Source organism: Hoplias malabaricus, chromosome X1 (assembly GCF_029633855.1).
Source record: "Hoplias malabaricus isolate fHopMal1 chromosome X1, fHopMal1.hap1, whole genome shotgun sequence".
Lineage (NCBI taxonomy): Eukaryota > Metazoa > Chordata > Actinopteri > Characiformes > Erythrinidae > Hoplias > Hoplias malabaricus.
In genome coordinates, this window is record NC_089818.1 from 225,038 (window position 1) to 246,572 (window position 21,535).

Sequence of the window (21,535 nt, forward strand, 5' to 3'; positions counted from 1 at the left end):
ATCTGCTGGCCTCTATTGGCTGGAGGCAGAATTGAGCGATGCTATCGGAACTGAACCAATCTGCTGTAAGCAAATGGAAAAGGGAAAAAAAACGTGTTTTTATATTATCCAAGGTGTGTGCACGAAAGTGTGCTTGTGTGTGTGTCTTTTATAAATTGCCCACACTGTGAACATAAGTGGAAAGTCTGTTTAACTCTGTTTTTAGCTACAAACACCTTCAAACTGCTTCATTTAAAAAAAATATACATTTTCAGAATATTTTAGGAAAGACATTCAGGTTTTATAAATAGATAATTCCTCTCTATCATTTATGATCTGTCTTTCTCTCTCTCTCTCTCTCTCTCTGTGTCTCTCCTGCCTAGGAGCTCCTGGAGGATCCTCTTTATATCGGGTTGAGGCACAGACGGATTCGAGGCCCCGCTTATGACGAGCTGCTGGAGGAGTTTATGAAAGCTATTACAGACAGGTACAGAAACAAAAACGCAGATGTGTTAAGCCAAGTGAAAATAAAAAGCATGACTGTGTCTGGCATTTGGCACCAAACTAGCATCAAAATGCTTTGACATAGATTTAACAATTTCCTGCAGCTGCTTTGGAGAGATTTGGCAATTCAAATAAGACGGTTTACAAACAACTCCTCTGTTAATCTTACATGGAGTGTTTGTGCTAAGATTTGAATCTAATTTAAAGGAGCGCTAAGTAAGATTTGGGGGTTTTGGTGGTTTCCTACTCTCCTCCGAAAGTTACATAGTGCAGTTTCTGCAGCGCTGAGCACAGAGTAGCAACAACAGAGGACGTATTCCCACAATTACAGCTCAGTGTAGCATCACAATTATTTTAAAGCTGTAATTTTAAGGTGAATGTGTGAGCGTGTGCCCTGCGAAGGACTGGCGCCCCCTCCAGGGTGTGTTCCTGGCTCTGATCTGGATGAGGGTTACAGACAACGAATGGATGAATATTAAGGAACAGATATTACATAGTGTTCACATTCTTACAAAAAAATTGGGCCAAGTACTGGTCATTTCAAAGGACATAGCCTTCAGTTACATCATTTTCATACAAACCCAATGAATCAGTGTGTACTTGTGCTCTTTATATTGCAGTGTGTGACAAATGGATGTAAGTATGGACCGATCAAAACGTCCAGCGAAACCTGAATGAGCCACAAGGAGTGCTTTCTTGTTCTTAGTGCAGACAGGATGACTCATCTCTGTCGGAAACTGTCTATGAACTCTCAAAACACTTTTATTCTCCTTCTACTTACGAGTTATTTTTTAGTGTAAGACCCCCCCCCTCTCTCTCTCTCTCTCTCTCTCTCTCTCTCTCTCTTCCCCTCTGTGTGGTTGCACTAATGTCAGGCTGTAGCTGTGTGTACATAGCTGAGCTGTTGCGTTGCAGGAATGCAGGGTTTGAGCTGCGTGCTTTCAAACTCAAGCCATCGTCCAATCGCAGATCTGGAGAATGTTACATCAGGCTGGGAGCATTATCACAGACATGTATCTAGCCATATGCAGTTGCAGGGTTTTACTGTTTATTTGAAGTGATTAACCTATGGGGAAATGTGATTTAAAATATGGTCTGTGCAAATTTTACGCATTTCTTCACTGTTCAACTCTGCACTAAAGTGTCACGCTTATGTGTGTTCCCTCCAGATGTGGTTTGACCAGGGGTTTAATCCAGGTTTTATATAACGTACAGGGGGAAAGCAGACACGTCTGTGTATATAGCTGCTGCTTTGAGGGTCTACACTGCATCTCTGGGACTCTGAGCCTCTGTCTTGTTCCAGATGGCAGCAGAACACACCATGACTCTATAATAACAGTATGGCACTTTTTTCCCCGAAAGAGTGGAATTGGCGGGAAACGAAATGATTATGGGTTTAAAATAATTATAACGAGTGATTACAGTCTGGTGATTTTGTTTTATTTTTTTTTGATAAACTCCACTCCATTTTTAAACATGATACGACTACCGAACCTCCCCAAAGAGACTCAGACGGGTCACTCAGCAAACAGTCTTTATGGTACATTACCTATTTTATTATTTAACTTGGAAAGATACAGCATCCAAAACTATCTAAAAATTATCTTCTTGCTGCTTGAAAATGAATGCACTGTTCCCAAAGATATGCCACTATTCACAAAGACTCATTAAATGACTGGTACGCTCTGAAGCAGCTGCACATGAGCCTAGAGTCCATGCTCAGTGCCAAGTGTAAAAAGAATATGAATAAAGCTGCCTAGCATGGGCCTATGGAGCAGTAGAACAGGATTCTCTGGAGTGATGGAGCTCCATCCAATACATTGCAGATGATTTTAGAGTGGTCTTTATGATTTAAAACTGATCATCCGACATCAGTATCTTCGCTCACTTTCTGATCCTAAACCTCTTCTGAACTAGAGGAACCATTAACAATTGGTTTAATTGTTCGGTTTAAAGGAAATCTGCCCGTTTTTTTTTTTTACTGAAAAGATGTGTACGTACACACACACACACACACACACACACACACACCCATAGAGAACCTCTGAAGCCTAGCAATGGTAGCAGCAGAACTGTTTTTCTGATGCTAAACAGGGGAAGCATGTTTTCAGTTCTTTTATGGCCCAATTAATTCAGGAATAGATTTTGCTGCTCTATGCACAGAGTGGAGCTGGACATTTTCTTCTGAACAAAACGTTCTAGAACTTTCCTCTGAGTCAGCCTCGGGGCCAGGGTCTATGTCAAATCGTTTAATTAGATCTCCATCCTTTTCCCACCTCTAGAACCGGGTTACATATAATCCTCGTCGCCATGGCAATAGCACTCTATTACAGCACGTCTGGCCTTCAGCCTTAAGACCAACTAAAGAATAGTTTAGTGGAAATTAAAATGTACAGAATCTTCTGCTTTTTAGCCCAAATGTAGCAGGTCAGCCCTGGACTTACAGGTTAATGTCGATAGCAAATGAAGGAAATTGTTACCGTTATATACTTCTCAAGAAATCTTCAGTGATTTATGTCAAAAGAAATTTCAGTTGGCAGGTGCTGCTTTTATTAATGTGACATACTTATGTCTATGTTTTATAGATAAGTGCATGATACAGCCACATAATGAAGTCTTTTGGAGATTACGTAACTACTCCACTCAGTTTGAGGCCAGGGTATGATGATTTATTAGACGCTTCCCAAGATTCTGGGTTAAATTAGACCAGTTATTGGTGAAACTGTTTTCTAGAAGCTTTTCTCACTGCAGATTTGGAGCAGTCTTCAGTCCTTCACTGTCTTCACTACAAACATCACACATTTATATTAGCTATGATTACATTTTATATTCTGATACAGAAATATGGTTATTACAGTCATTAAAATCAAGTGATATCTGTTGTATGTATTCATTCGTATTCTGTAATTGCTCCATCCTCAGGGGCCTCGGGGTTGTCCAGGGCCTACCTGGAATTATGGGGGAAATAAGCTTTGTGCATGATGGAAAATACTTTAGCTAAAGCTAGCTGTTTTTCAAACTTTGATCTCTCTGCCGTTACAAGTGTTAAATGATTAGATTGGATTTTGTTGGTTGATATCCGCCGTCTAACAGCTCCTGCTACAGCTGACCCACATAGAAGCTCCTATTCAACCCCTCCAGTGTTCATCCGAAAGTTACACCCCTGTGTTTGAGTGATCCTCCATGTGGGAACTGCCGGTTTTCTGGGGGAGATTTTATTAACATAAGAAAGCGTTCCCTTCCCCAGGCCTCCTGTTTAGTCGAGTGAGTGATTTCCCATCTAGTGAGAGTGAATGATATTCCTTCTCAGTTGTAAATCACAGAGAAAAAGTGAGGAGCAAAAGGGCACATTGTGTTGGAGCGGATGGACTGCTCGTGTGGCAATGCCTTTAGCAGCCATTTGCAGCTGAGAGAGAGAGAGATAGTGAGAGAGAGAGAGAGATAGTGAGAGAGAGAGAGAGATAGTGAGAAGGTGAGAGATGGTGAGAAAGAGAGAGAGAGATAGTGAGAAAGAGATGGTGAGAGATAGTGAGAGAGAGAGAGAAAGATAGTGAGAATGAGAGAGTGAGAGAGAGAAAGAGAGATAGTGAGATGGTGAGAAAGAGAGGAGGATGAGAGAATGACAGTGAGAGAGAGAGAGAGAGAGAGGGGATGATGAGAGAGGAGGATGAGAGTAATAGTTAGAGAGAGAGACACTGTGACTGCTGCTAGTGTGGCTAATGAGGAATGAAAGGAAATGAGGTGTGAACAGAGGGTAAATAATAAGTTCTTAGTTAAAAATAAATAAATAAAAGTTCAGGATGGCTTTTTTTGTTTTTTTGTTTTTGTGCCAAATGTCCTGACAGAGCTTTAATATAATAATTTAGTGCCATATCTTTTGTATAGACCATATTTTATGTTAAAAAAATCCATTACTTCTGTTATAATAGTAAATGTGTATAAATATGTGCTGACTTGGAAGGAAAACTGTATCTTTTCCTATGTTCACACAGCGGGTAAAAACGTGGCCCAAGTGTGATTTTGTGATTAAATCAGATTATTTCTGTTCTGCTGTTCACACTGTCTATATAATGTGACCTATATTTGGCATCAGTCTGAACACATCACACTCCTAACCTGACCCACACACACAGAAGGACGATGGTTCAGGCTCAGACCATAAAGGATACTTATGAATAGCTTCTTCCAAATATTTTATGCAACTCACAACCTGCAGTAACATCTGGTTTGGGAATTTAAGTCTAAGACATTTACTAAATCAATTTTGGCATATTCTTAATCAACACTAGTTTCAGATTTTAGAAGCTAGGCCTTATCTCAGAGCTACAGACCAGAGATCTCTTTCTATCAGTCACTGTCTCACACACACACACACACACACACACACACACACCCTCACATCATGTCTGGAAGGTGAAGCAGATCCCACATTGACTGAGGGGGAAAAAAAATCTCAACACAGAAACAGAAGGAGAAAACACTTTGGTTCTGAGCCAAATCACTTCATATGTTCAGCTCTCTGCCAAATCATTCAGCATATGTTTCTTATTCATCTTGTTTTCTCATCTGTAAATTCATCCCCTGTCCTTGAGCATGCCTTTTACAGAACCTGGAGGTGGCTCTTAAGGTCTGAGCACTGCCACTGGTCCACAGTACAGTGCTTGGTGGCATTATTCCTCTACCGTCAGCGCTTGGCATTGAGGATAGTGACGTTGGATGAGGATAAGTCACATGTACAGATTCTCCAGAGTGTCTCGTGTATAAAAATGTCTTAAAACAGATTGTTTTAATGTATTTTGGTCCACAAAATCATATCATTTGGCCTGGAGTGTTCCCAAACCTTTGAATATAACCTTATATCTAGGCCTAGATTTTGACCACTGTGAAGGACCTCTAGTGAGCGCTAGAATCTTTAAGAAGGGGATGTTTGGAAAGCTTGAACACTTCATGAAGCTTTGTCTCACCCTCACCTTCACAACACAATAATATATCCACTATTTAGAAAGCTGTGTATTGTCTGTTTGATGATGAGTGTCCATTTCTAAGATAATATTGTTTCAGAGACCAACCCCAAGCCCCAGGATGAAAGCTAAGGCTATTTTTAGTGATGTGACAGTCACTTTTATAGATGAGCGTTTCACTTCAGGCTCACCACACTGTCTAAAAAAGGGTGGGATGCTCTTATGTGTGTCTGGTGGTGTGAGTTGTGGTAATTGGGTTTGACTCAGGCTCTTGGAGTCGTTTCTCATGTCTGTGTGTGTGTGTGTGTGTGTGTGTTATGGAGTGTGTTAGATAAAGCTTTCTTTACTATGAAGAGAGAGGTACAATGGGGGACATTTTTTTCAGATGTCTGACCTATTGCTACTCTAATTTCTCACTTGAGATTAGAAAGAAATGTGAAGGTCCAGGGAGAGTGACACTAGTCATCTCCTCCAAGGCTATGAGGATCAGTGACACATTGGATAGAATGGTCTCTTTGCAAGAAGGACTGACATTGCTGGAAGATTTACTAATTTCAGTTTTGCACTGAAATTTAAAAATAATATTCTATAAATCTGTAAAGCATTCACATCTGTTTTCATAACCAAGAAAACTAAAAACATCTGGCTTTAATGGTAACACACTATGCTGGAGACCTACGGTACTCAAGGCAAAACAAACTCCCCTTCACTTTCTGTTCATTCAGAAGCTCTATGATTTTTAGTGTGGAACGGTATATTTGAGTAAGCAACAGTGTACCTACCTATAGAGCAATATCCTCATCTTTCATCATGCAAGTTCTCTCCACTGTCCAAATGCCTCCAGTTGCTGTTTCTCTGCCGTAACTGAGTATGCAACAAAAGGAGAGCTCCTGAGCCATTTTGGACCAAGATTTAATTTATTCCCATTGACAGAGCCGGGGCTGCATACAAACACTGGACCTTTTTTTTTTCCAGAAGGCAGACAGACCTGAGCTACCAAATGGCGAGGAAACATTCTCCAAATTTAAAAAATCATTCTCTTTGCACATGTGAACACTGCTTTTAAATCTGGACCCTGAATGTAGATAGAGTATCGTTCAGTTGTGACTGTGGCCATGTGCTCAGCAGTGTTGCTTTGCTCTGATATTGCTTGACGTGCTATAAAGAAGCTAAATGTCTGTGTTTATAAGCTGTTCTGACATTTAGTCGTGGTAATATAGCTCTTGTGAACTGAAAAGGGCACACTTTCAAACTGCAATTTTGATGTCTTAATATTATGATGCAGGAAATATGCCAAATAATCAGCCAATGGAATACGATCTGTATCTACAGTCACCTTGAACAAGTAAAACTGTGCAGTCTTATAACTCTTATAACAATCTCATAATGACAACCACCTGATGCTGTTTTCTCCTAGTTTTAATACAGTCCTAATAGCTGTGTGTCAGTTTTTGAGTGGGAGGTCAGTGCGATTAGCCATTGAATTGGAAGTGGACCAGTGTAGTGCTTTGCTTTTGTTCTGATTAATCACAGAAATCAAAAACAGGATTGGCTGGTCTGTGTGAATTAGCAACTGGATCCACAGCTTTCAATGCACTGAATTACAATCTTTCACATTATTTTTCATATTTTAAGCCAAATGGCATATAAATAAATACAGATTTATCTGTAAAGCTTCTGTTCACACGTACTGTGGCTGATTTCCTCTTTCCGCTGGTCTGAAATCTGTATGACAGACTGCTGTAATGTCACAGTGCGTCACAAACCTGAACCAATGCCAAACCCAAGTATGAAGCTAACGCTGTCCCAAAGTCTCACCCTAAATGCCACAGTCTAACCCTAAATGCCCCAGACTGCTGGGTGTGTATCACAGCTGTGGAAGGTCTGGCCTTATCTCTGTAACAAAGCTGCTTTAATGTTCCTCTGATGGTCACAGGACGATATGGTGGTGACTCCTCAGCACTTATATTTTTAGCTTCTTAAACACACACTGTAGGTCCAAAGACTTATAGACACACTATAATCAGTGAATTTAGCTACATTTGTCGAGACAAATTCAGTTTATCTGTGGCCTTGAGGTAATAGAAGTGAGCTTGAGACCGTAGGGTTGTTGGCTCAGTTCTAAGGTCAGGCAGGAAAACATTTATCCATGGTTGAAGTGCCCTGGAGCAAGGCACTTAATCCCTTTTTTTGTGGACATTAACATTGGACTTGGTTAGCAATAATGTTATTAAACCCCCTATGTGAGAACCATGTTCTTCAAATTGTCAGGAACCCCACACACGGTGGTGTGTTAGTGTGGGTTGCTCTGGTATGAGTGGATCAGACCCAGCAGTGCTACTGGAGTGGAGAATTGTGTAGAAACAGAGATGGTTTTAACAGAGGTGTAGGTTACATCTAATAATTTCTCATTTATCCTTATTTATAGTTAGAATATTATGATTATTGAACCTATTTATAGTTCTTTCCCCTCATTTAATTTTTTTCCACCACGTGTGGAATGTGTCAGATCATGTGACTTATTTTAAGCCTCCTTTCCTGAAACATGTCAAATGTATTGCCCCCCACTTTGGGAACCGCTGCGATAAAAAATGATTTTGTGCAGTGCGTCTATTTGGAATTCAGCTTAGGGGATTATTTTCCGGTTACAGTGTGATCTGCAGATCATTGAGAAGTATGGAGAAAGAGATGGAGAAATGGTGAGATGACAGCCTGTGTCCTTGGGCAGTTTTATTTGGAGCTAATGAACTGCTGTATCTCAGGCTCTAGAGGTTTGATTGACAGCTGAGCTCCCTGAAGTTTCTGGCCTGGTGTGTATCCTGTTCCCTGGGTTTAATTTCCTGTCCGAGTTAGTGTGATGTATTATCAGACTTGAGCAGGTTCTGATCTCAGCCCTGACTTGTCTGTTGCTCTGATTCTTTGCTTGTACAGGATGTTCCCCTTATCACAGGCCAGACAAATGCTACCTGTCTATTTTATGACACGGGGGCAGTTGCACACCTTTGCATAAGACTGCTACTTTACAGATAAATGTAAAAGAGAATAGGGGCATATAAAACTTACCATGGCTGTGAGAGTGTGAGGAACTAGGAGATGACCAGAGTGGCCTCAACATGAGGTAATTATAGATATTTTTTATTTATTTATTTTTTATTTTTTTTTGTGGAAACTGTGTTCTGACCCTAGTACATGTGGGTTTTGCATTGAACAATGACAATTAAAGGAGGACTAGGTTGTATTTTTACCTTAAAATAACAGCTTCAAAATCACTGTGATTTTCCACTAACTTGTAATAAGGAGAATAGAGCCTCTGTCATTGCTAATCTGGGCTCAGCACTGCAGAAACTGCACTATGTAACTTTTTGGACAGATAGAAAATCACCCCCCACCCCCTCCACCTTCCCCCTTTGATTTCAGGACAGTGTTGTAAAAATGAATTATAGTCTGTAGCTGAAGGGGGAGCCCAGAACAAAAAACAAAACAAAGGGTTTATTCTAAGGTTAGGATTAGCCTTATGGCCTACACAGTTATGGATCCCCCAATTGTGGAGGGTTTCTGCTAAATATTTGATATGATATGATAGTCCTATATTATCCCACAGGGGGAAATTTGCCTTGTTACAGCAGCAGAGTATAAAACAATAAGTAAATAAAGAGCAACGAGTACATCATACAAAATATAAGATATGCTTCAAAGATCTGATTCTAACTGTGTATGCAGATGTCCCAGAGTGGGGGAAACTGTATGTTTTCTTACACAACTGTTACCCTGAAACGCCAAGCCAAAAAGTCTGACCACAAGGGCATCAACTGGTTGCTGTTGATCTTCATCCATTGGGTGTGTGGTGCAGTTAGATGGCGCCCTCTGGAGGTTGGACAAACTGCTGGAGAATGTGTGTAAAAACTACAACAGTCTTAGAGCTAAAGCCTTAGCATTTTAGAGCTAAAACTTAATTTTTTATTTATTTTTCAAAATATATGCAGGAATTGAATTTTGGTTGTACTTTGGTCATTCAAATGATAACGATCATTCATTCAGGTTTTGTTCAAGATTATTAATTAGTGGTCTTGAGTGTCAGTAACCATATTCATTCATTCATTATCTGTAAACGCTTATCCAGTTCAGTCTATAACCATATGTTTTTTTTTTTAAAGACCATTGTAGCTATAGAAGGGATTGTGGATAAAAATAGGTAGCTGATTATTTTCTAACTCTCTCCAAACTCCTAAGCTCTATTAAAGAGGTGAAATTACCAAAAAAACAAACAAAAAAAAACAGAATAATAAAATAAATTAAACAAAAATATTTTTGGTGCATTATCAAATATTTGGAGCATACTAACCCACAAACTGTAAAATAAGACCACCATGTAGGGTTTAGGGTCTGCCTAGATCAGACAACATAGGATAAAACAAGTCTTTCTCTTATTGTGCTGCTTTTTACATAGAATGCTAACACTTTAGCGTTGTCCCACCCCCTTGTTTGAGTCTCTCCAATCACAGCACAGGACCCACATTTGTGACAGGGTTTAAACTGAGCAAAACAAAAGCAATGAGCATGGAGAAAAGTACATGATGAAAACGACAATGGAGAAGAAAGAGAACTGAGTGAAAATGGCTAAAGTCCAGAGCTTCTGCTCCTACTGGGCTCTCGCGCTGAACTGAGCTGTGGCTTATTCTCATTTAAAGAAACAAGCGCCTAGACCATGTCACTGTGAACAGAGCTGAGATAGTGGAGAGCAGTGCTGTGTTGTTTGGTCTTTGTGCTTTTTTGATCAAAGCATGTCACAGACTTTTCTTGGAAACCCCAGAACTGGTTCTCAAAAATAAATAAATAAATAAAAATCTACGTCCCATGTTTAAATTTGTTCAGATTTGTGATTGCGAATAGCCCGACAGTTGCTACGGTAACCGTGCGGCTTTCAAATACACATCTGTAATCAGCGTTAAAGCTCTTGTGAGACATGAGTTTTTTGTGTGTTGTTATGGTGCATGGATGGATGGAGCTCTTTTTCTTTCTTCCTTTGCCAGTGTTTTGATTGTTGGTTAAACGCATTGAATGCTAATGAAATCAGGAGCATGTATTAAATTACAAAATAACAACAAGGTCCCTTGGAGCCATGCCACAGCATGAAATGTAATGGAATGTAATGGGACACTCTGGAAAGGCTGCCCATGAGCCTAAGGGCACCATACACAATGCCAAGTGTGGTCTAGAGGGATAGCAGTGACCTACGTGGTGGACTTGCATTTAAAACCTTTAGAATGACTTGGCTTGCCAGAACTAATCATCCAACATAAGTACCTGACCTTACTAATGTTACTGTAGCTGAATGCCACCAAATACTGTCTGCAGTGGATCCAATATCTAGCCTTAAACATTCCCAGAAGATTAGAAGCTGATAGCACAACAAAAGATGCCCAAACCTCACATTAGTGCCCTTCATTTCAGAAGAATTTTTACATGAGCAAGTGTCTACAGACATTTGGCCTCAATGGGTTAACTGTAATTATAAAGTTTGATTATAGAAATGTATACTGGAATGTCTAATCCAGTGTGGCTTTATTTTCAGCATGATGAGCTTTTATTATCCACAACTACTGGCTGGAAAAATCCATTTGAGAGCTGTCATAATCAATCCATCGAACAAAAATAAGTCATCTTTAATCTCTCTGTCAATCAGCGGTGGTTAGTGATTAGCTGATGATGAGGATGATGATGCTTTACATATTAAGGTTTCTACTGCTCTCTCTCACCATATGAAATGGAGCTAAATGGCCTTCAGTTTACATGTTTTTTTCGTTTAATGTGGACTGTGTAGAAGACAAACCGAAGAGGACATTTTCTACAAACATGTGGATATTTAGGGCCTTTTTCTCAGCAAAAAAGAATTAAGCCAATTACTCAGTAAAGGTGCGGTGTGTGTGGACGCCTACTCTGTGTATTTTGGTTTCTTTCAAAAGCGATGCTTGGTTGATTCTTGTTCTAAGGCCATAAATCACCAAAACAATCAGATGATTTGATTTCTAAAGAAATAAATGCATGAATGTAATAAATCTTGGTATTCTTGATGTGCAGGTATGGGATGAACTGTCTGATCCAGTTTGAGGACTTCGCCAACATCAACGCTTTCCGTCTGCTGAATAAATTCCGCAATAAATATCTCACCTTTAATGACGACATTCAAGGTACAGTCTCTAAATCTGAAAAGATGAAAAATGATATAGTTATGTACACATAACAGGGCAGTTATATTATAAATTCGAAGTATTGGCGATATATCAAAACATTTGTGTAAAAAGAACCTTCCTGAAAGGCCTTTTAGTTATTTTTATGAGAAACAATGATCCAGGGCTCAGCACTTTGCCAAAAAATTTATATTTGATTGACATATTTAGGTATTTCAACTGTTAGGGGACAAAATATCATCAAAAGGTTCAGGGAATCTGACAAAAACTAAATAAAACATCAAATAATACGTTTCTGTACTGTTTTTATTTTATCATAAATAATTTACGAGTCACTGTCTGTTACTATTGGAAATATTTCTTACAGATGTGTGGAAGGTTTGTATTAAAGCCTTACATTTGGAATGAGACTTGGGAACTGTCTCTAAATCTATTCGCAGAATTCAACATCACTGCCTGGAGTGTCATTTCAGTCTGAGTGAAATAAATCCACAACTACGCTCCAGTTACATCTCATTATCTTGAGCTCTACTCATGTTTAGCTCTACTTTGTGGATTGGCGGCTCAAAAGTGTCCGTAGGTGTGAGTGTGTATCGCCCTGTGAAGGACTGGCGCCCCCTCCAGGGTGTGTTCCCCGCCTTGCGCACAGTATCCACCTCGACCCTGAACTTGATAAAGGTTACAAACAATGAATGAACAGAACAATTCGATACACATGCTTTTGCCGCCCTTTTGCTTTAATGAAGCTGATGTTATATAAATAAGGCTTTAAACGTATTTGTAATTTTAAGCGAATGTTATATTCAATCTCAGTCTATGAGAAACATACCTGGTGGATTCCTATTTTGTAACATGCAATAAATACAATAAATTGATTTGTTAATTAACTTCACCCTTTATTTAACTGACAGCACAAAGAACAGATGTTGAGTGCCTTTGTGGACGAACATAATTATATTTTATAATTTCGGAATCTGAGTGAAATTATAACATAATATGCAAGGTCCACCATTTTAAAAATTCCACAATAAACAGGAGATTTAAATGCTATAATAGAGGCATTCAAAGCAAACCTTGTGAAGTAATTGTCAAACTTCAAGAAGAAAATTTTCTCAAGGCAGTTTTGCAATGAATATGGGTCTTTCGAAATCTACTATCCATACTGTAATAAGATTCAGGAAAAGTGGAGAAATCTCATTCCGTGTAGCGCTAGGAAATGGTGGGCCTTCAGGGGGTGTATTGTGTTTAGTTCAGTGAAACACAACAAAAGCCCTGTGCCTACCTGATGAAGAGATTGTGAGGTAGTGGGTGTTCAAGGATGTGGCTGATGGGAGAGCTCTGTACAAAATGTAGATACCCAAATGAATTTCATAAACACATCCAGAAGTGCCCCCAGCAAATTGCCCCTTTCAAACCCATCAGCCCTCACCATCCATAGCATCTGTGCCCTTTCACACACTGTCACTCACGTTGGCATTGAGCGACATACACTCTCACTCCTCTCTGTCACAGGGACAGCGGCGGTGGCGGTGGCTGGCCTCCTCGCTGCCCTCCGCATCACCCAGAGCAAAATATCCCATCACACCATCGTCTTCCAGGGGGCAGGAGAGGTCAGTGGCTTTTTCTTCTTTTTCTTCTTTCTCTTTATATTTTAATTTATTTATTTTGTGTATATGAATCAACGCTATTTATGGATTGATTTATTTACACTGAATAGTTTGCAGAATCTTTGCCAGGTCATTCTGCAAGAATACACCTGGGTTCCACATTGCATTTCAGTAACTGCACTGAGGCCAGATATTGTGTTCGACTCATAAAGCAAGCAGATAATTTATTTTATAGCGCGACCAGTTCAATTTGAAGATGAATTTGATGGAGGAGAAAGGTCTCGATATGCAGAGCTGGAGGCTGAGGTGAGAGAGTATGTGTGGCCGGCATATATTAGACTATATTATCATATATTAACACTGTGTTAGAGACTTTGTACCGAAGTCGGCTACGTCTTTGCTGGTCAAATTCCGATTCAGGAGCTGCATGCTGAGAGCAGCCAGGTAGGAACTGTCAGAGGTAGCGGAATGATGTAGTCAGAGGTTGTGGATAAGAAGGGCTGGGGTTGAGTGGGGAAGAGTGGTGTGTGTGATTAAAGGTGTGTATGCTGTCGGTTTAGTGGTTGTGAGTAGAATTCTATGAAATCCTGTGAAGTGAGTTTTGAGGCGAGGTGGGTCTTGGATGCTAGACTTTAATGTTGAACCTTCTGGAGGTGTCATTGGCTTATTACAGTGGAACACTTATGAGAGGAGGGTCCTACCTGATGACTCCTGTGAAGATTTTGCGATGTAGTGGGTGAGAGTCCAGAAGTGAGAAGCTTTTTTCCTAACTCTCAGTGTTGGTAACATTCCACTCCCTTTCAAAATGTACTTTCCCGGTTATGGATTCTGTTTTATGGTTCATAAAACAAAAAATGAGGCGTGAATGGGCTGGGCCTTATGTTTGCAGGTTTTTCCATTATTTTTTTGCATTTTTTTTTCCCTCTATTAGATCAACTTAAGCAACTTTTATTAAGTATATTACACTCTGTAACAAGTTTGTTGTGGACACCGAGAAATGTCCATATTATTGACTGGAAAACAGAACCTAAACAGTCCATTTAAGAGCAATCGTTTGGTCATTGGACTGTGAATAACAGACACAGAAAAACCTTTGACTCCGTTCAGCCTGAGCTTTCTCGAAGTAATAGCTGTGTGCCCTTTTGTGTCCAACTCCTCAAGGTGAAACCTGCTGCAAACTGCAATAACAGCAGCCTTGTTCGTTTATTCTCACACTGTACTGTAACAAGGATATTGACTGTACGTTCTCAGACGCTCAGTCATTTTTTACCACGTAATGTGCACCTGTTTATACACTAACTGTCCAAATGTTTGAAGGCTCTCATTATAACAAATAAATTCATACATTAAGGAGCACTCATTGCTGACTGGGGTGTGAAGAAACGGTGTCCACAAATTTTTGGCCACATAAATATGGCCTCCCCAAAGTTTGGACACATTTTTGACACAGCTCTGATAAATGTCTCTTATTATGTTGTAAGGCTGCGATGGGAATAGCGGAGCTGATCGTCATGGCGATGGAGAAGGAGGGCGTCCCACAGGCCGAGTGTCTGAAGAAGATCTGGATGGTCGACTCTAAAGGGCTCATTGTAAAGGTAAACTCACATACTGCCACAAAGTTGTAGATAACAATGATTTGAAAGCAGCACCAGGTAAGATCTGGTATTTTTGCTCCTTGAGAAGGGGTTATATAGAGCAGTTTTTGCAATGCTGAGCCCTGATTAGCATCAACAGAAGCGCTGTTCCCTATATTACAGATCATTCATAATTCTGAATGGTTTTGAAGCTGTAATTATAGTGCAAATATATTACCTAGTGTTGCTTTAAAGACATTTTGTTGACTTAAAAATTTGCTTAAAATATTTGGATATTTATATTTTTGGATTTCCCACATGGAGCCAAGCCACATTTCAATTCTTATTACTGAACACATGCTTCTGTTTGACCAGGAGATCTTAGTACTTGTTCTATGTCAGCAAGTATAGCTAAAGTCTGACCACAATTAAATGTGGTAACCCAGAAGTGGCAGGAAACATGGAGGAAAGGGGGAATCAAGGAACGGTGCTTTTTCTTTCATAACGTCCATCGCTGAAGTGCCCTTGAGCAAGGCACCTAACCCCCAAATGCTCCCTAGGCATTACGGCTGGCCGCTTCCTGTCCTGAGTGTGTGGGCTCACTGACGTGTGTGTGTGTGTATACACTGCTATGAATGTGATAAATGCAAAGACTCCCAAAGGGGATTAATGATTTATTGAAATAATTAAGGGATGAATGAAATATCACTGCCCTGTGAAGGACTGGCGCCCCCTCCAGGGTGTATTCCCGCCTTGCGCCCTGTGGTTCCAGGTAGGCTCTGGACCCACCGTGACCCTGAACTGGATAAGGGTTACAGACAATGAATGAATGAAATATCACTTGTTCGTCTATACTTCTTCAGTGTGGTCACTTGGTCTAGATTTAAGAAACAAATCTGATTGGTTGAGCAGTGTAAACAGTACAGTGTTAAAGGTCTGTTTATTAATTTATTTCAGGGTCGTGATCACCTGACACCAGAGAAGGAGCGCTTTGCTCATGAGCATGCTCAAATGAAGAAACTGGAGGATGTCGTCCAGGAGCTGAAGCCCTCTGCCATCATCGGTAATCGCACACACACTATATAAATATATGCACTATATATTTCCAAAAGCGTTTAAACCCCATTTAAAAAGAGTAAATTCAGCTAAGGTTCATCCATTGCTGACACAAGGAGCTCCAGCTCACTCTTTGGGATGAGCTGTATTCCAGCATCATTAACTGACAGCGATTGTCACTAACGCTCTTAAGCACCAATGCAATCAGATCCTCACAGCCATAAAAGTAAAGGTTGTTATACAACAAAAGAGGAACACTTCATTTAATGCCCTTCATTTCTGAAGAAATGTTGGAAGAGCAGGTGTCCAGATTCCTCCAACAAAATAGAAAAACCTTATATGATTAAAGACTTCAGCGCCTCTACTTCACTACTGTCCACCGTTGAGTGTCTGGTGTGATTACCTTCTTATTTATAATGACATAAGACTGATCGGATTTATGTGAATGGCATGACTGACCTCGCTTCTTTCTGTTTGATTCAGGTGTGGCAGCCATTGCAGGGGCCTTCACCGAGCAGATCCTCAGAGACATGGCCACGTTCAACAAGCGTCCAATTATTTTCGCCCTCAGTAACCCCACCAGCAAAGCAGAGTGTACCGCAGAGCAGTGCTACACACTTACAGAGGTAGTGTGAGTGTGTGTATGAGTTGCAGGGTAAGAGTGTACAGGAATGGCGAAAGTTGGGAGGAATCTAAGGCCCTGTGAACACTGTATAATGTAACATTAATTTAATATTTTAAAGTTCTTGTTTAGTAACAGTAGACATTGAGCATTGTCTTATTTGCCTCCCTCCTTCTATTTACATGAAATGTATCAGTCCATTGTTAAAAGAATTGTGAATTGTGAGTGAAGCACCGTGCTGTGTTTAAAATAAAAGAACACAGACAACGTAGAGCAAGGAGAGTATGTTGCTGAATTTTATCCATGAAAGAAATGTGGGTGTATTCTGTGAGTGGTGGAAATTAGCCTATTATTTGAATCCATAGTGAAATAAATTTGTTTCCCCTAAAAATCTTTTACATTTCAGTCTTATTTTAGTCAATATTTAATCAATGCAGGTACATTTTGTAACAGATATTCATACTAAATGATTTATCCCAGCCTCAGCTTCAGGCTCTGCAGCCCTGCCTCCTCATCCACATTTTATGTTGGTCTGTGTTTGTTTTCGCTGGTGTAGTGTTGGTCTGGTGCTGGTTTAGCTGATCTCCCTCAGGAAGCCAGTGCTGGTCGTCCCACGTAACAGCGTTCACAACGTACCATGATGGTTTCAGTTGTGACCAGTTGTGCTGGTCTATGTTTTGTGTTTTGTTTTATTTAGTTTTTAAACCAGCAGCAACTCATTTTTAAAATGGCTAAGGGTATATTTGTGTGTGTCTGTGTTATAGGGTAAGGGCATATTTGCAAGTGGCAGTCCATTTGACCCCGTGACTCTGGTGGATGGACGGAAACTTTTTCCGGGTCAGGGCAATAACGCCTATGTTTTCCCTGGAGTTGGGCTCGGAGTCACAGCCTGCTCCATGAGGAGCATCCCAGAGGAGATATTTCTCATTACAGCAGAGGTAACGTACGCACACACACACACACACAAACACAAACTGAATCTGATGTAGATAGCAATTAATAGACACTTAGAACCCTGCAGGAAGCGATGGAAATGGATGGATAATGTAGACATCTCATCTATAAATTCAACTCAAGTGAAGGACAAATGTACTTCAGGGACGGCTGCTCCATCATGTCTCCGCTGATTGACTGCATGTGGGGTAAAGGAGGAGAATTGTGTAAATAAGATTTTCTACCAACCTCTAGCCTTAAGCACTTTTAAAATGAGGCCAAGAACTTGCCCCCTCACCCCCCGCAACCCCCAAAATTCACCTGTGGCTTCTGTCATTGTGTTCAATTCTACTGAAGTGCATTGACAGTGAAGAAAACAGCTTTGCCCTGAATGCAAAAACCAGTGTGATGCCAACTGGGGACTAGTTGTTAAATGAGGTGCTGGTGGACAGTGTGCATTTGAAAGTCAGATTAGCCCTCACAATAAACACTGAAAGTTTGTGGACACCTGTGTGAAAGGTTTCAATCAGGAGTTTGCTCCAGTTTTCTTCAGTAACAGTGTGTTCTGCTCTGGGAAGGTTCGGAATAAAGTTCTGAGTATTGTGTGGTTTGGACACGAGAGCATTAGTCAGGTGAGGTGCTGATGTTGGATGATTAGCATCCCAAAGGTATCAGATGGCGCTCTATCACTCTAAAGAACATAGTGCTGGTGAGATGTATGTCTTCTATCTGGTGTTTTCGTTAGGTAAGGTGGCCACAGGCTCATGTGCAGGTGCTCTGTGGTGTCCCATTTAATTTCAATCTTCTCTGTAGGGATTATACACACTATGTGCACAAATAAAGTTATTCGCTGATTCTAGGGGGTGTAGGTAACTTAAAAACCATAAATGTGGTACGTGATTAAAACTTAGAAAGAGCACTTTCCACACAGTGTCTCCAATTGGTTGAGTGAGCTATGAGTGAAAAACAATTTACACAAAATTACAACATACTTTTCTTACCATCCGCGAAATCTGTCACTTCTAAAGTAATGAGAATTACAGCAGAAACGAGTGTGACGCTGTTTGGCTTGGCTCTGAATTAAAGACTTATAAAGTGAGCCTCAGGCAGAAAGAGCAGAAAGCCTTTGGAGGCATGTCTGTTGATAGAGCATTGAAAATTGGCTTGATGGATCAAATTATCTCTTTGTGTAACTCAAATATCCCACCCACTCTTAAGCTTCAAAAACATCTACAGAGAATGAAACCTCTTAGAAAAGCAGTCGAACGCAGTAAGAATTGAAAAGTGCAGCACAAATAAAATGAGAATTAATCCATTTCTGAAATTAAATGAAGTATGTTGTTGAAGGTTCTTTAATCCATAACAGTCCAAAACTTCCAGGAAGCGCTGCGGTGTCTGATCCATATTTATATTTAATATTATTTCATCCTGTTTCTTTTTCAGACGATTGCTGAGCTGGTGACGGAGAAGGACCTGGCTGAAGGAAGACTGTATCCTCCTCTCACCAGCATTCGAGACGTCTCCTTCAAAATAGCAGTGAAGGTGAGAGGAAAGATTTTTGACAATATTTGTATTATTCAGCTGTTAAAGTTGCAGATAGCAATCAGAAAAACGTGGAAAAAAAGTCACTGCTCTCCAAGTGGTAGATTGGGAATCAGTTCCCCTCTGGGTCAAACACACTGCACTATGCTAATAAGAGCACATTGCATTAGCCTCCCTCTGTAACATGATTGCGACTAACTGTAAGTCATTCTGGAGAAGTTCATCCCATAAATGTTCATTCATTCATTGTCTGTAACCCTTATCCAGTTCAGGGCCGCGGTGGGTCCAGAGCCTACCTGGAATCATTGGGTGCAAGGCAGGAATACACCCTGGAGGGGGCACCAGTCCTTCACAGGGCAACACACATGCACACTTTCACTCACACACTCACACCTACGGACACTTTTGTGTCACCAATTCACCTACCAACGTGTGTTTTTGGAGCGTGGGAGGAAACCAGAGCACCCGGAGGAAACCCACACAGACACAGGGAGAACACACCACACTCCCCACAGACAGTCACCTGGAGGAAACCCACGCGGACACAGGGAGAACACACCACTCTCCTCACAGACAGTCACCCGGAGGAAACCCACGCAGACACAGGGAGAACACACCACACTCCTCACAGACAGTCACCCGGAGGAAACCCACGCCGACACAGGGAGAACACACCACTCTCCTCACAGACAGTCACCCGGAGGAAACCCACGCAGACACAGGGAGAACACACCACTCTCCTCACAGACAGTCACCCGGAGGAAACCCAAGCTGGCACAGGGAGAACACACCACACTCCTCACAGACAGTCACCCGGAGGAAACCCACGCAGACACAGGGAGAACACACCACTCTCCTCACAGACAGTCACCCGGAGGAAACCCACGCAGACACAGGGAGAACACACCAGTCTCCTCACAGACAGTCACCCGGAGGAAACCCACGCAGACACAGGGAGAACACACGACACTCCTCACAGACAGTCACCCGGAGGGAACCCACGCAGACACAGGGAACTGCATAAGGGTTACAGATAATAAATGAATGAATGAATAGCAGTAAATCTCATGAGGCAAATCAGTGTCAACTTAATATGCACTTTATATATTTATAGGTAAACCTTATACATACACTGTGTATTCATATTGTTTTTCTGTACAGTCTGACCATACTCACTGCAGTTTGTTTTTATTTATTTTGAACAGATCGTAGAGTACGCATATAAACACAAGCTGGCATCACTGTATCCAGAGCCTGTCGATAAAGAAGCCTTCATCCGCTCATTCATCTTCAGCACAGATTACGACAGTTTCACAGTGGATTCATACCGCTGGCCAGACGAGGCCATGTCCGTCCAAAACTGCAAACTGTGATCATCCAGAGTCCATACTTAGATTTATAGATAATATAACTCCAGATATAATGTTTTTTCCTTTGAAACCCACAGTATTTTACTGATGTATTTACCCGCTGTGAACCAAAGAATTCCATGTGAGCACTGAATAAAGAAACTTTTAAATAACGATTTGTTTGTGTTCACTGTGTTTTGGGTGGAATTTCTGAGTGAGTCACAATTAAACTCCCAGTATTACAAGCGTAAAAACAGCAGGTCTGTTTCTATACAAGGAAAATGGATGCTTTCAAAGCCTCTGTACAATGGGATGTCACAGCATGAGGGACGGTGAAGTTGTAGCAGAGATTTGACTGAGAATCAATTCTGTCCCGCAACATCAATCCAGCACCAGGTAAACTTCAAAATACTGCACAATAGACTTTTGACTGTGATTAAACCTGAGAGTTTTGACTTTGTTTTCTGTGAGAATAGTCAGTCTCCAGAATCATCTACAGCCCCTTTAACACAGTGAATCCATCTACCAATATATGTTTTGATTTTGGGAGAAAACAGACACACTCTGGTAGAAACCCACACATTCCATCCATCCATCCATTATTTATAAGCCCTTATCCAGTTCAGGGTCACGGTGGGTCCAGAGCCTACCTGGAATCATTGGGTGCAATGCGGGAATACACCCTGGACGGGGGGCCAGTTCTTCACAGGGCAACACACACATTTACTCACAAACTCACACCTATTGACACTTTTGAATCACCAATCCACCTACCAACGTGTGTTTTTGGAGCGTGGGAGGAAACCCGAGCACCCGGAGGAAACCCACGCAGACACAAGGAGAACACACCACACTCCTCACTGACAGTCACCTGGAGGAAACCCACGCAGACACAGGGAGAACACACCACATTCCTCACAGACAGTCACCCGGAGGAAACCCACGCAGACACAGGGAGAACACACCACACTCCTCACAGTCACCCGGAGGAAACCCATGCAGACACAGGGAGAACACACCACACTCCTCACAGACAGTCACCCAGAGGAAACCTACGCAGACACAGGGAGAACACACCACTCTCCTCACAGACAGTCACCCAGAGGAAACCTACGCAGACACAGAGAGAACACACCACACTCCTCACAGACAGTCACCCGGAGGAAACCCACGCAGACACAGGGAGAACACACCACACTCCTCACAGACAGTCACCCGGA

The 21,535-nt window shown here is 41.2% G+C and overlaps 1 protein-coding gene across 1 annotated transcript in view; it reads left to right on the plus strand.

Annotated features, from left to right (window-relative positions):
- The window catches only part of me1 (malic enzyme 1, NADP(+)-dependent, cytosolic), a 66,312-nt gene extending 45,853 nt beyond the window's left edge, over positions 1-20,459 (plus strand). Inside the window, exons 7-15 of the mRNA XM_066652282.1 lie at positions 363-466; positions 11,523-11,632; positions 13,145-13,242; positions 14,721-14,834; positions 15,771-15,876; positions 16,353-16,495; positions 17,256-17,429; positions 18,868-18,966; positions 20,172-20,459. Of these exons, the coding sequence (XP_066508379.1) occupies positions 363-466; positions 11,523-11,632; positions 13,145-13,242; positions 14,721-14,834; positions 15,771-15,876; positions 16,353-16,495; positions 17,256-17,429; positions 18,868-18,966; positions 20,172-20,339 (1,116 nt within the window). The 3' untranslated portion in view covers positions 20,340-20,459. The remainder of the gene's footprint in view (positions 1-362; positions 467-11,522; positions 11,633-13,144; positions 13,243-14,720; positions 14,835-15,770; positions 15,877-16,352; positions 16,496-17,255; positions 17,430-18,867; positions 18,967-20,171) is intronic.
- The last annotated feature ends 1,076 nt before the right edge of the window (positions 20,460-21,535 follow it).